Source organism: Arvicola amphibius, chromosome 18, assembly GCF_903992535.2.
Source record: "Arvicola amphibius chromosome 18, mArvAmp1.2, whole genome shotgun sequence".
NCBI lineage: Eukaryota > Metazoa > Chordata > Mammalia > Rodentia > Cricetidae > Arvicola > Arvicola amphibius.
This window is the reverse complement of record NC_052064.1, coordinates 4,484,740-4,500,927: the sequence shown is the minus strand read 5'-3', so window position 1 is coordinate 4,500,927 and position 16,188 is coordinate 4,484,740. Positions and strand designations below refer to the sequence as shown.

General features: G+C 40.5%; 1 protein-coding gene across 2 annotated transcripts in view; it reads right to left on the bottom strand.

The window, feature by feature from the left end:
* Window positions 1-16,188, bottom strand: part of Magi2 (membrane associated guanylate kinase, WW and PDZ domain containing 2) — a 1,324,802-nt gene that overhangs the window by 221,387 nt on the left and 1,087,227 nt on the right. For both annotated transcript variants that reach the window (XM_038315349.1, XM_038315350.1), the window contains exon 10: window positions 11,448-12,086. In XM_038315349.1, coding sequence (XP_038171277.1) covers window positions 11,448-12,086 — 639 coding nt within the window. The remainder of the gene's footprint in view (window positions 1-11,447; window positions 12,087-16,188) is intronic.

The following is a 16,188-nucleotide window of genomic DNA, read 5'->3' as shown; positions in this document are numbered from 1 at the left end:
GTTTGCTTGAACTAACCAGCTGCTCAGATGCTTCCCCGACAACAGCCAGCATGAAATAAAGGCAAGAGTGTTTGAGTATAAGTGACCATAATTACTCTGAAATGGTTCAGAAACGCACACAGGAAGGAACATAAATGTACTAAAATAACTAGAGCAAAATATTAACACTAATGTAAGTACTATACTTTCATATTTTTTTGGTAAATTTGAAACTATTTCTAAATGAGAATTTTTCTGGAAAAAAGTGTTACAACTATTAAAAGTACCAATACTTTTAGTATTATTATTAGCATTGTCTATGCAACTTATAAATTGGGAAACAAGGCTTTTCTTTAATTATGTTTTTTTTATTAAGATTAAATGCATTTATTTATTCTTTGAGAATTTCATATATGCAAACAGTATATTCTGTCCATATTTATTTCTCCCTTCAACTACTCTCAGAGATCCCCCACTTCCCCTCAACTTTGTATCTTCCTAAATTCTAGCCAGTTCTGCCTGTATGAACATGGATCTGGACCATCCTTCTCTGGAGCATGGACCACCTATCAGGGGGCCACCTCCTTGAAGAAAACTGCTATTGACCAACTTGGAGCAGCTCCTCAACTACGGGTAAGTCTCATTGGCCCCTCCCCTTGTTTCAAAATTAGAAGGACTAATAACCTATGTACATATAATTCTCCACATGTACGATTTCACACCCTCTCTTCAGAGCTCTGCTCAGTGGATGATGTCTCTGAAGCACTCCAAACTATCTTTGTAAAAGGGAGAAAACATGTTCACGCACAACGACTTATTACTGTTTGTCAGCCTAAGGAAGGAGGACACAGGTCTGTCAGAACCTCTGGGGACACTTCCTGGGGAAAGAAAGAAAACGTTGCTAATCCAATTGATTTCAATTTATGAGACGTTTACAACTTAAATGATCTCAGTCTTGCGTTAACAGTGTAAGAGCGAAAGGCAGGAATGGCTGGTTGGACGGCAGCCGTCACCTTGAGTGTGCTTTACTCTGGAGACTAAACAGCAGCCTATGTGGGCAGAATCTAATGATTCTTGCTTTCACAGGAGGTTGAACACCAGAAAATGGAGCATTGATAAAGAGATTGATAAGTTTCTTGTATCGTTGAAATAGAAAAGTGATTAGCAAACCCAATTAAAAATAGCACTCATAGTAGACAAGAATACTAGAAGCACTCGGATAAAGTAGATTTCGCAAATATAGAGAACACTTGATATGATTCTATCAAGCCACACTCGGAGACACGAATAAAACAGGTACTTTCATAGGGTAACATACATTTTAAAAACTGAACTCAGGAAAACCAGAAACTCTAGAAGATGAATCATGGTGATTCAGTGAGAAAGTCAGTCAGTCATAAAAGGTGCCAATTCTTCCTTCAAACAGAATTAAATCAAAGCTTGCTGAGAAACAAAGAACTGAGTAATTTCAAAGATTCTCTCTTCAAAGACTTGGGGCCTTTAGTGCTGGTTGAGCTGCTTCACGGGAAAGACAAGCTGAAGCTTTCATCATGACCTAAGCATGACAGATAATCAGCATGTGCAAATGTTGATGTAAATTTATGTGCAAACACATAGAATTTAGGGGTACATGACAAACATACTCTATTTAGATTAAATGTAGTTTATCCCAGGAATAAACTCAGGTCATCAGGCTTGATTGCAAGCTCCTTTATGGTGATACTTTATTTATATTTTAATAAATAAAGCTTGCCTGAAGATCAGAGGGTTAAACTAAGCCACTAGAGGCCAGGCAGTGGTGTCACACACCTTTAATCCCAGAATTTGGGGGAGAGAGGCAGATGGATCTCTGTGAGTTCAAGGCCACCCTGGGCTACACAAGATCAATGCAGAAACAGATCCAGGTGGTAGTGGCTCACACCTTTAATCCCAGTGTTTGGGAGTCACACATTTTTAATCCCAGTGCTAGAGGGGAAAATAAGACGGGAGGAGACAGTGGCTCAGGGCTCCGTCTGTGGTCGCCCAGCCTTGGTAGAGGTGAGCCTTCTTCTTGGCTGTTTTGCTTTTCTGATCTTCAGCTTGAACCCCAATATCTGTCTCTGGGTTTTTATGATTCATCTACACACATTTGCCTGCTGAGCCATCTAGCCAGCTCTTATAATTTTCTAAAAATAAAAAAATACAAAAAAGCCCATTTCAATGAAATAGGAATTGTATGTATTTTCTGAAAGTGGCAAACACTGCTCTGGAAGGAAAAGGCAGTATTGTGTTTAACAGGATAAGACGTGACTTTATTAAACTCACGAGGAAAGCAGTTTTTCTGTAATCTAAACTGCTGGTGTTCTAAAAGAAATAAGGATCTGTTTCATTGACTGTAAAGAAGAATGAGAAGTATGAAAACAAGAAATCAGAAGGCGTTTAGCATCATGGAACAGACCCATAATTTGAGCACTTGAGAGGCTCAGGAAGGGATAGAGTGTGTAGGGTCAGCCTGGGTTACATACAAAAATAAAAAACTGCAAAGGGGGAGAAAAAAGCCAAAAGAACACCCAACCCCTCAAACAACACAAAGTGAAAGTATTTGTTATTTGTGTATGATGTTCATATATGTTCCCAAAGCCTAGGGAACAGAATGAAAAAGATACAGAAGATATATTTGTGAGGTCACACATAAAATTAACATTCAAGAAAAAAAAGACATAGATTAGGTATCTATGTTCTAGTCATGAAAAGGGCATAATCATATAATTTATTCTTTTCTTCTTCCAACAGAATATCAACACCACAAAGAAAGAGATATTATTAGTCTATTACTTTATCCTTAAAATCCTCTACAACAAGAAAGAAAACAAGAGTTGGCCAGATGGATCGGCAGGTAAAGTCACCTGCTGCCAACAGGAATGATTCCCAGGAGTTCCCCTGACAGCCACAGGTGTGCATAGTAGGTGCATGCCTTCCAATAAGTAGTAAATAAGTAAACACATGAATAAGTAAAGAACGGCAAAAATATCTTAGGAAGTAAAATAATAAGGAGAGATGAAAATATCTAACATAGTGGCATTGAAGAGAAGGAACGAATTTGTACCATGTGGACCATGGATGTGCAGTGTTGTGCAGGGACAGATGGTAAAGGCACAGAAAAAAGTGGAAAGTGACACTAGCCATTGGCGGGTTTCTGATTTAATAATAAAACGTAAGAAGAAATACTCTCCAGCTAACACATAATGTTTCAACGTAAATTCAATTAAAAAGGGAGCACCTAGGCCATTCTGTAAAACTCCGTGCATTTAAAGGGCTGGCACCATATAAAATTTATCCTGAATAAGATTATTAGAAATTAATACCAGAAAAAATTTAGAGAATTCAAAATGTTTGAAGAAGAAAAAGAGCAATTCTAATAGAAATTGCAAGGGAAAATGAAACCTCTTCAGCTGAGTGGAAAGGGAAAACATGGTATTTCCAAATTTATGGAGTTCAGTTAAAGAGATGTTCAGAGGAAATTTATAGCTAAATGCTTTATTGAAGAGAAAAATAGAGTCACTGGTCTGAGGACATACCTCAAAAAGCTATCAAGGGCCAGTAAATCAAGCACACGGCTGAAAAACGAGACGGCAAGGAGCACAGTAAAAGATATTGAAACAAAACGACAGAGACACAGAATCAATCTTCCCGAAAAATTATTCTGTAACATTGCTTCAAAATTTATACTAACAAATTCAAATGCTTACATAAATGATATAAATTGCCCACAGGTACATAAATTGTCAGAACTAGTTTTTAAAGAGACGGAAATTTTGAACAAACCTAAGTGAACAAAAGAAACTGAGTTACCTACTGAAAATGAATTTAATCAAAGTGCAGCTTAGATGCCTTCATTGGTGATTTTATCCAAACGTTCAAGGAAGAGAAAAGCCAGACCCTCTCAGAATAGAGGAGACTGTGTGGGATATATATTCCAGCTCACTTTATGAGACTACTACTATTCTACCATTAAAGACAAAGACCATAAGAAACAGACACAACATTCTCTGTCCACCCCCAACATAAACACAGGCAAACAACCAACAACATTAAAGAACATAGCATGTTCAGGTCGTGCAGTGTCCAGAACACAGAATTAGACAGAATCTAAGCCACGTGATGCACTCACTATATTAACAGAAGAAAGGGTAGAACTACCCAACCATTTCCGTGCGTGCAGAAGACATGTTTGAGGAGGCTGAAGACCCACTGATCACGAAAAACCACATTCAACTAAGACTGATAGGATTTTTCTCAACTTGACAGGGGGCACCTAAAAACCTTATACCTAATATCATAGTAAATAGTCCAAGACGAATGATTTCCCCCCAAACCAGCATCAACAACAAAAGCACACCTGTTGAAATGTCGGTGTTTAGCATCCCACACGCTTGGAAATTTAGCGAATTAAGAAGTCCTGGCTGACTTTAGCCGACAACCTAAAGGTCTAGAATTATCTGGCAGGAGAGCTTCTGTTGAGGAAACGCCTAGATCACATGTCCGAGAGATACTGGGCATGTCTGGGGGTTACTTTGGTTGTAAGTTCATGGATGCAGGAGGGCCCAGCCAACTGTGGGCCATGTCATCTCTAGGCAGGTGCTGCTGAGATTCACACGAATGCTAGGGGGTTACAGGCTGGCCTGCCTTCCAGCTGGCAAGCAACCGTTTCCAAGATTCCTGCCTCAGCTGAGAAGTGAGCTCGTCCGTTGAAAGCAGTGCTGTATGGAAGAGGAAACAGGTGGCCTTCAAGGCCCTGCCAGGGAAGAAGATGCTTCCCTCAGTGATGGACTCTGATGGAGAAATGTAAGCTGAGGAAAGTCATGTCTTCCCCTGAGTTGCTGTTGATCAATTTTTTTTTTTTTTCAGGCCCAGGAAGGAAAATAAAACTAACTCAAGGAAAATGGATCAGGGGCTTACAAATTCAGAGAGAGGAAAGGGAAAGGGTTTACTGGGAGGTATAATTATATAGAAAATGTTACAGCACAACAAAAATCATGTATGTTTACATTTATTAGCCGTAAATAAATTGAAGACAACATTAAGAATGTTAAAAGCACTGGCTACTCTGGCAGATGTAGATGAGCTGGGTTCTGTTCCCAGCACCCACATGGCCGCTCACAACTGCTCACATTTCTAGTTCTACGGGATCTGATACCCTCTTCTGACTTCTCAGGTGTTAGACATATATGAGAGCAAAACGCGCACACACATAGACTAAATCTAAAATAATAAAAATACTAAGAAGCTTAATACAAGAAGCTCGTGGTTTGTACTTGAACACCTTCCTGGGAGAAACTGAAGGAATTTAAAGAAACGAGGGCGTTGTAGCCCATTGGTAGGTCAAAAAGTTCAGTCTGAAGTTGGGAAGTTGTTCTGTAATAGCGTGGCCTCAGGGGGTCTTTTATTGAACAGAGTAAATACGAAGTCGTTGTCTGTGGAATAATGAATCACAAATGGAGAATCTACATCACTCTCCCTCACCACAAGGCTCAGGACCATTTCAAAAGAAGGGGTAGAAAGATGTTAAGAACCAGAGGCTGGAGAGGATCCAAGAGAAACAGTGTCTTCTGGACATGATAGGGTAGGTGCATTCAGGAGCTCAGGGTACCTGGAGTTGCCTGCACAGGCTCTGGACAAGGCCACACCCCTCAACATTCCAGCATGGAACATCAGGGGCTCCTGAGCCTCCACCCAACTGAGAAGAGCCAGTTTTCTTTAAGGGTGTGGCCCCCATGGTCAACCATGCTCTAGTAAATGGCCCTACATCCTGGAATGTATGGGTAATACAAATTGGATTTGCTGGGTTATTGAAAGTGTTGGGGGGCACCAAGCTGGAATAAAGACAGGAGGTGGGGTGGACCTGGGAGAAATTAGAGAGGACTGAGGGATAAATCAGATCAAGATACATTGCAGACACATATGAAATTCTAAGAACTAATAAAAACTTTATATTAAAAAGGATAATTCTAACATCTCTATTTACATGCAAATTCAAAGACCTAGAATAACCAAGACTATTTTGTAAAGGAGGAAAATTTGGAGGACTCAGACCGATTTCAAGATGTAGCACAAAGCTACAGTCATCTAGAAAGTGTCGCATTAGCATAAAGATAGACAGGCAGACTAAGGGGACTGAATAGACGGTTTGGAAACAAACCTTTGCAGCTCTGTGAGTTTATTTCCATCACAAGTGCCAAGACTTTTCAATGAGAAAGAACAGGTTTTATTGTTTTTTCCAGCCAATAGTGCTATAAAGATTATATGTGTGTATATATATATATATATATATATATGCAAAATAAAAATGAATAGTACTACATAAAAGTCAACTTTAAACTAGCTTAGAGCACTAAGATTAGACTTTCTAGAAGAAAACAGGGAAAACTTTGTGACTTTAGGTTAAGCAAAGACAAGATAGCAAAAGAATGAGCCATGTTAAAATGAACCTGATAGATTTTCTTTTACCCAGTCACCACCCCATAATCCTCTGTTCTTCTGCCCAAAAGGCACCAACAAGAAAATGGACAAATGATCCACAGAGCTGAAGGAAGCATTTGCCGATCTTCTATTGACTTAGAATTTGCATATATAATGAGCTTTTGTAATTTAGGAGGACAAATAGGTTGTTGATATAGCTGTGACAGAGAATCATTTAGCATGTGTCAGGCCTTGGGTTCAATTCTCATTACAAAAGAAAAAAAAAGAAAATTAATAGTCTAATATAAAATTGGGAAAATAATTAATGATATATGTTACTAAAGAAGTCTATGAATACAATAAACACATGAAAACATGTCAAAATATCAGAGATATCTAAGTTAAAACCATGAAAAAGTATCAGTAAGTCTACTTTCAATAGAATGACTGTAAAGATTTTTTTAAGTCAAATGTAAGAAACAATGCAAAAACAAGGACCTTCAGATATTGTTATGGTGTCTTTGCTTTAGGGAATATGGAAGTTAGCCATTTCAGAAGCCATCTAGACAATTTATTAACACTTTAAATATATTCTTTTATATAACCCAGCAATACCATTTCTGGGCATCTATTCCCAAAGTGAGAACATCAGTGTAAACAGACAGTTGCATCCAGATGTCCAAAGATGAAAACAACTCAACTTAACATCCACTGTGGGTATTGTGGTTCGTCAGGTGCTTTCATGAAAGGCACTCCCATTGAGGGATGGCATTTGGGTATAAAGTGATTAAAAAAGGTCCATGCCACTGAACAGGAAAGGCAATAAAAGAAATGAACTTTTCATACATGTGTATCTGTTAGGTGTTTCTCAAGAGCACTATGATAAACAGAACACTATATATCATATGATGTTAGCCATAAAAATACCTTGAAAGATGAAACAATTCAGAAAAGCAGATTAGTGGTTTCTTGAGGCTGAAGGTAGGAGAGGAGGGGGATCTGAGGGAACAGGGGATGAGGGATGTTTGCTATAAGCCACAGGATTATTTGGCAATTAATCAGTCTCATTTTACAAGGTAAACCCATCAGAGCCAGAGACTCTGTATGGGGGATTAAACCAAATGCAAAGCATGTTGGGATTATTGCCTTGTGAATAAAGTGGCCGTTTCTGGCTGTAGATTTCTCCTGTAGCTTATCCCCTTCTGTTACAAATTTGAGATTTAGTTTTCAGAGTTCAGCACTATTTGCTCATTTTCTGGGCACGATTTCTCCTACCCATTTGGGGTTTACTGATTACATTCCTATGTAATCAGTGTGAAACTATGTGTGAAAACAGTCACACAGTCAAGAAACCTGCTTCTCACTACCAAGTCTTTGTCCCTTTCTTCATTGTAAAAGTAGAGATTGGCCTTCCTGCAATTATCTTTATTGAGAGGTATTTAGTTGGTGTTTAGGGTCCAGGCAAAAGTATTCCATTTAAGATGTTCCCAGATATCCACAGGCATAGAATTACTGCATAATTCTATGCATAAAGCTGCTGATTAGTAGCTGGAGAAAATAAGCGTGCCCTCATTTTTACCTTCCTCGAAGATGAGAAAGGTGATGACCTAAAGGTAACCTTGCATTAAGAGATTCCTAACTCCTTGGGATCACTTTCACCTCAGTTTATTGATGATTTTAGTCAGGAGATTTACTGCTTGTGTCTTACTCTCAGGAAAAAATAATTCACCATCAATGCACAGACTGGAGGAAGACAAACCTCCACAGCTGCCTCTGATAGGCATCAATCCCTGGATCAGATGATTTAGAGGCCTGGGTCTCCTCTTTGTTTCAACCACTTAGAGTAAATGCTGCAGACTTCAGATCTAAAAGGCCTTCAGAGTTTGCCACATTTGGTCAAAGTGCTAATGGACCAAGGGCCTTAAACTTCCCTTGTGTGTACATAGGTTGCCTGGTTACTTTCTAAGCCTACAGGATTTTGTGGATCTATATAGCTGGATAAGAATAAAGAGAATGGAGAGAAGCTGGAGCGGATATTAGAGCTGAAGTGTCCCAGAAATGAGCAGAAATAAGAAAATGAAGAAGAAGGAGAAAGAGCAGGAGCAGAAGCAGAGCAGAGGAAGAGGAAGCAGAAGGAGCAGGAGCAGGAGCAGGAGGAGCAGCAGCAGCAGCAGCAGCAGCAGCAGCAGCAGCAGCAGCAGCAGCAGCAGCAGCAGAAGAAGAAGAAGAAGAAGAAGAAGAAGAAGAAGAAGAAGAAGAAGAAGAAGAAGAAGAAGAAGAAGAAGAAGAAGAAGCAGAAGCAGCAGCAGCAGGAGAAGCAGAAGCAGCAGCAGCACAGAAGGAGGAGGAGGAGGAAGAGGAGGAGGAGGAGGAGGAGGAGGAGGAGGTTGCAGAGAATTGGAATTGGAATTAGAATTGAGACAGAATTAGAACTAAGAAATTGTAGACAGTTAGGACAGAAGAATTAGAACAGAGAATAAGAAAGATATAACACTAAGAGACACACTGTGGAAAAACCATGTGTGAGTTGATTCACTTCCTCTCAGACCCCCTTAGTTATTTTTTCTCTCACCGACTGTGGCCTTAGCTGGACTGTGAAGGGGTCTGAGAAGCTGGTATCTCAAAAGACCCCGGTTGATGTTCTAGGAGAAATGGTGCTCATTGTGCAACTATACCATTGAAGAACTCAGTGAAATACATACTTGCAATCGATAAAGGTTATAGTATACAAACTACACCACATAGTAATTTATTTAATAAGTTAAATATTTCCTTCTAATCAGGACATTTTAAATCACAACGTATACATGCATTTTGTCATTCCAACTTCATTAGAATATATATTTCATATATGCATCACCAGACTACATACTGCCTATAGGTATACCTACAAAATATGTTTTCTTCTACGAAAAAGATTGAAAATATATGTAGGATATAAAATTACTTTTCATTATACACTTTTCAAATTAGTTACTAAATATTCAACTACCTGCATCATTGCTTTATAGATAAAAATAAATACTAAAAAATAAGACAAACAGCCGTGGTCCTGAAATAAGGATCTAGCCTCGAGGATCTTTGCTCATCTGAAAAAGGCCATAAGCACTTCTACGTGTGCTATAACAAGAGAATCCAAATTAATTATCACACAATCATGGTGCCGTCTCTTACTAACTTCAGAGAAGAGTGAACACTAGGGATTCTAGGAGCCTCAGTAGGCAGACAAGGACTTTCAGATTCCACGGTGCTGCACTAGCGAGAAAGGAAAGACATTGCTCACCTAGAGGAACAAAACGCAGACCCAAGTCTCATCACTGGAGAACGGAGAAAGTGATCAAAGCAAGTGAGAAAAGGAGGAGGGAGAGCAGGGAGTGAGAGGTCAGAGAGAGCAGGACTGAGGGAGAGGTCAGAGACCATGGAAAGGAGGAGAGCAAGGCTGCCCAGATCAACACATGCGTGCGCGCCTGCGCGCGTGTGCCTACACACACACACACACACACACACACACACACACCACACACACTAAAATGCTTTCAGAAAGGCACAAATTATAGTACAGCAAGGAATTTAAAGCATTTTACTGCTATGCCACAACTGAAAGGAAGCTATTTAAAAAAACATGTGTTTAAATTTCTTTCTGTGAGCCAAACAATGACTACAATACATTGATTTTTCAGCTACACCACTTAATATTAGAAATATTGTCCCAAAAGTTTGATTTTTCAATTGAACATTAGGAATATATGATTGCTTAAATTAGAAATATTTGCCTTAATCTTAAACAAGCAATGCAAGAAGTCAAAATACACCATCACCACTTAATCACCAAATTCACGTGCCACTCTACGACAGTGCTGTTTGAAGGCAAGAATGTGTGACTATTTTGTTATCGTATCAATTTCCCCTCGGTCATGGGACCTTTGCATCGCGTTGCTCGGAAAAGGCATAGCACTTGCTGAGTCAATAACGTAACCCTTCCTTGAAGGAAAAAAAAAGCTGCAGAGAGGCCAGCAACTCATAAACGTACTTCTCCCAGCTTTGATGTCTTTTACTTGCATTTTTAAAACGACAGCTCCCACGCTGTCTTGGGAGCTTGAAGAGGAAATCACGTGTGTTCGGTCACACAGGTTTGTCATGCATTGACTGCGCCACCGTACTGCTCTTGATCCTTCTCTGCTGCAGCGCCGGGGTCAGCTGAGCTTGGCAGACACAGAGCCAGGCATGTACCTGCAGTTACCATCAGGTGAAAAGGCCTGGCAAGCCCGCTGTGCCACCCCACAGCTGAGGATTAAGGACTTCCTGCCCTGTGTCCTGTTAGCTGAGAGGGAGGAAAACCTGCTCAGTCTGTGCCTTGTCCTTCACAGTGGCAGACAAGTAAGGAAGGGGCCTTAGCTTTGCCCCATTAATTTCCACAGAGACGGAGAGAACTGTAGGGATTCAAAGCTCCCACGAGTCCTTAAATTGTGTTCCATGTTACTCTTAGAGCTCCCAGTCCTAGCCCTGTCCCGTGGCTTTCTACCTGGCTCATGGCAGACATACTTATCCATGGCCATAGATAGCTGTGTCCCATAGTAGCGGACTGTTCCTAGTCACTTATTTGATCTGAACCCAGCTCTTGGTGGCCCTTAGAGGATTTGGAGGAGTGGACTGGCCTCTTCAATGCTGGCCTGGAACCCACATATGATTCCTGGTATTTCTTCCCTCAGTAAACCAAAAGGCATGGACCGAGTTCTTTACAGAACCAGGTTCTGAACCTACGTGACAGAACGCAATATATCCACTGCTGGGACCCATTCTTTACTCTCCCAATCTATATTGCTGTGTTGGTAAGACTGGAACAGTACTACCATAGCGTTTAATGTAAGACTCAGAAACCCAGATATTAAATTCCCAGTTTTCTCTCTGCCCTTTTCACCTTTTTTTTTTTTTTTGTAAAGGCACAATTTTATGCCAGCCTAAAGAAACCTTCATTTGAACAATGTTTTTATAAAGAGTTCTCATCTACCCGCACACCGTATTTGTCTTACCTCCTCGATGGATGACCAAGGAAGTCTCACTTCCGACGGGGCAGTCCTTCAGTATGTCCACTACTTCCGTATGGCTCAGGTTCTGTACATTCTGCTGGTTGATCTCCACAATGAGGTCTCCTTCGCACAGCCCAGGGCATCCCTGAATGTCAATTATTTGTTTCACCCGCTGTCCCGTGGGACTGTCGGCGATGGTGAAGCCAAATCCCTGGGTGCCTTTCACAATGGTTAAGGTCATGAGTTCAGCTTGAGTGGCTCCGGATGAAGCCATGGACACATTGTCGTCATGGACGGGTGGTGGATACGTGCCGTCGAGCTGACCGTCAGCTGGCATGGAGTGCAAAGAATGAGGTGGCCGATCTGTGATATCTGGGACTGACTGTGAGGTCCGAGAAATGTATTCCAAATACGTCTCATAGTTATGTCTTCCATTGGCCATCAGTGGAGGTGGCCTCTCCATTATTGCGAGGGGTGGCACCATGCTGTTGGCAGGATCTTCGGGGTCAAAGGGCAAAGGGTAGCCACGACACAACACCAAGTTGACACTCTGACCAATAGGAACAGACTGGAAAAGTTTGACGACGTCTGCATGAGTGTGTCCCAGGACGCAAACTTCATTAATATAGACAATGACATCACCTGCAAAGGAAAAGGAGAGATTGACAACGTGAGGTAAGTTCAATTAGCGTTGACATGGAGAAAGAGAATTATTTATGAGAACGCTGAGAGAATTCTCTGCTTCTCTGTAAGCAGGGAGAAATCAATTAGAGTAACACTTCAGTTCTCTGTAGGTGACATGAGGTTACAGAGGTCTGATAACAAGAATGACCAGATGCTGAAAGAGGGGTTACTTCTTATTCTTGAAGTTTGGAAACAACTCCATATTTTAGCTAAGAAAAAAATGTTAGAAGGATTTGTACTTTGAGGAAACATATGTTTATGGTTTTTTCTCCTTTCTTTTCATTTCTATTTCCATTTTAGTGCAACTAAGATCAAAGCATCTTCAAACTGTTGAGAAGCCATGGCCATGAACTTTGGATGAAAGAGAAAGCCTTGATGTTTGAAGGTTTGGGTACCGCCCTTCCTACTCTGTAAAGCACCTAGAGAATGAAGTGAGCTATTGGCGGAAAAGGCTTGGCTCAGTGTTTGAACACTGTCCGAGCGCAGTGACTGTGGACAGAGGGGGCTTGGGACCCTGGGAGTCGAACAGGAAGCTGTCATAGACTCATTCTCTCATTTTGGAAAAATTATTTTAGTGATGGCATTTGTTCTCTTCCCTCGGTGAATTATCACAGGTTTGTGGAAGTCTACTGGTTCTACTTTACGAACTTAAAAATGCTATGACTATGAATTATTCATTGTAAAATATAATCATTAAAATGATTTCTCCTCCTTTAAATGCAAAAGACATGATTGTTTGAGATCATTGTTTTAAGATTTCTTAAATTATGTATGAATAAAAACTTTATTTTTGGAGAACGATTCTATCACGGATGGATTGGTATTTTTTATCCTCATGAACCAAACACTTGAACTTGCAAATTAAAATTGTGCCTGATGTTGCTAGGGGCATATGAGGATTGCCCGATGCACCTATAAATGAATAATTCTATGAGCAAAACAATCCTAAGTAAAGTGGCCGCAACAGCATCAGTTTGATTAATGGTCACACTTCTAAAAAAAAATGGACGGAAAGGCCCAACAGTTGTCAGAGGATCCTGGGGAGGTTTGCTTCTAGAAAGTGCCATAGCTTATGGCAGGCTGGAAACACACTGCAACAGTCTCGGGATGGGTGCTGATGCATTGATCCCACACCCGGCAGAGACGAAGCAGCTCTTGCTTTTCTGCTATTAGGGTTACTCACTTGAGAGTAGCAGCTGGGAATGCCTCGGCATGTTTATTAAAACGAATTCTGTTCATCTCAGAGTCCTAGAAAAATGCCAGAGTCAGGTAGGCCATTTTTCTCCTCCTCTACCCTTCTCTACCCGACCTCAGGCACTGGCTGGTGCTGAGGGTCAAACCCAGAGCCTCTTACGTGTTAGACAAATGTCCTACCACTGAGTTACATCTGAAATACTGGCTTCTTCTGTTCCTAAATGTAGTCATAATTCATTTCACTTATGCGGAAGATTGAAGGAAAAAAAATATGTGTGCACCGCTATCCACCTTGACGATTAGTAAACTGCTTGTATTAGCAGAGACCTCCACAGCACCTATTATCCTAGTTGTGCCCGTTTATTACCCTTTCTGAAAGCAACCATTGTCTTTCACCTGCAGCTTGATAATTGGAAGCCTTTAAATTTTATGTTGTACTTAGGAAACTATCTCTGAATAATAATAAATTATGAAATAATAATCATCCTTAAAATGTGTACTTTAAACTTCTTGTAAATGAAATAAGTATTAATATTCTGTAATTCACTAAAAATGTACCTGTGATATTCATGGATTTTTAATACAGGTACTTTTAGGCCATTAACTTTTACTATATCTTTTGGATGGCCATATTATTATTTATTAATGTTTACCTATTATCCCATTACAAGTGTTTGGCTACTTCAAGGACTACTTTGTTGCAAACTTCTTTCATGGATCCAGTGACAGACTGAGCTTTTTGACTTTGGCATGGAATGGCTGGCCATAAATCACATGTGCCTATAGTTTTATTAGAGAACAGCAAATGGTTAATACAATAGGTTATGTACTGGTAGTATGTTGGAACTGCCATTGCTTCTTATCTGGAACATTCTTGCTACTCTCAGGTTTACCTTTTCTAAATATAACTGGTGAAATCATGGATTTAATTTGCATTTCCAGATTGCTAGGGAGGACAAACATCTTTTTTTTTTTTTTTTTTTTTTTTTTGTTTTTCGAGACAGGGTTTCTCTGCAGCTTTTTTTTTTTTAGAGCCTGTCCTGGAACTAGCTCTTGTAGACCAGGCTGGCCTCAAACTCACAGAGATCCACCTGCCTCTGCCTCCCGAGTGCTGGGATTAAAGGCGTGCGCCACCACCGCCCGGCTGAGGACAAACATCTTATGTAGGTTTCCTGTTGGGTGCACCTCATCTCATCCATCCATCCATCCATCATCCATCCATCCATCCATCCATCCATCCATCCATCCATCAATCCATCTATCTATCCATCCATTCATCCATCCATCCATCCATCCATCCATCCATCCATCCATCAATCCATCTATCTATCCATCCATTCATCCATCCATCCATCCATCTATCCATCCATTCATCCATTATCTATCCCATCCATCCATCCATCCATCCATCATCCATCCATCATCAATCCATCTATCTATCCATCCATTCATCCATTATCTATCCTATCTATCCATCCACCCATCCATCCATCCATCCATCCATCCATCCATCTATCCACCCATCCATCCATCCATCCATCCATCCATCCATCCATCCATCCATCCATCTATCCATCCATTCATCCATTATCTATCCTATCTATCCATCCATCCATCTATCCACCCATCCATCCATCCATCCATCCATCCATCATCCATCCATCCACCCATCCATCCATCTATCCATCCATCCATCTATCCATCCATCCATCCATCCATCCATCCATCCATTCTTCTATTCATCCATACATCTATCTACCATCTATCATCCATCTACCTATCTATCAACCGACTATTCATCCACCATCTCATTCTTCCCTTATCCTATCTATCTATCTATCTATCTATCTATCTATCTATCTATCTATCTATCTATCAGCCATCCATCCATCCACCTCAACCTGGCCCCGACATTTTCTGTGTGTTTAGGGGCTTCCTGGTATAGGGTGATAACTTGGGATAGTGAGGCAAAGACTGAGTTCCAGGCCTCATTGACAAGGATTTTTGACAGTACAAGGAGGTGATCAGATAACTCTAAAATGATGAAGAAGCATAATACCAACTTGGAAAATTACTAATAATGAGATCATATAGGCGATGAGGTTTGTGAGCTTCATGCTTTTATGCAAAGATGGTTGCTATTCCTCTAGTTATTATTTGTCCCTGACAGTACCCGGCTACAAAACTGGAATGGCCCAATTAAGATATTCCCACTACAGTCATATCCAAATGATTGTAGAAATGATCGTTTCTGAGTGGCCAAGGAAAAGGCAGAAAGGTGACAGATGCCACTTTCCTACAATATTGTCACTAGCTTTAATCACAGTTAACAAACCCTCAGTCCCTGGGCACTTAATCTCTCTCTCTCTCTCTCTCTCTCTCTCTCTCTCTCTCTCTCTCTCTCTCTCTCTCTCTCTCTCTCTCTCTCTCTCTCTCTCTTCTGGTACTCCCCAGGAGAAAGGGACTGGATCTTTTCAGGTCTGCAGAGCAGTTATGTGGTGTCTCTTTTTGTTGCTGAGCAAGCGAATGAGAACTATTTGTGGCTCTTAGCGAGACTTCCTTTGGATACAGTTTATGCATCGTTCCTACTCCACGGGTTTTCAAGTCATTAAAGAAGCAACTGATAAAGAAGATTGCAACATTCTCTTTACTGGGTAAAAAAAAATTTAGATTTCTAAATGTAAAATATGAGAGCTCAGTTATTGCAAAGCTATCTAACACCTTGACAACACTCAATTGTACACTTCATGAAATATATAAAGGCCTAGATAGTGTGTCCTATCAAAAATTGTTGTAGATGGCGATACAGGCAAACGTGCGCTTGTTTGGATGGGAAGGACAAGGCAGATTAGTTATAGGCGGTGCT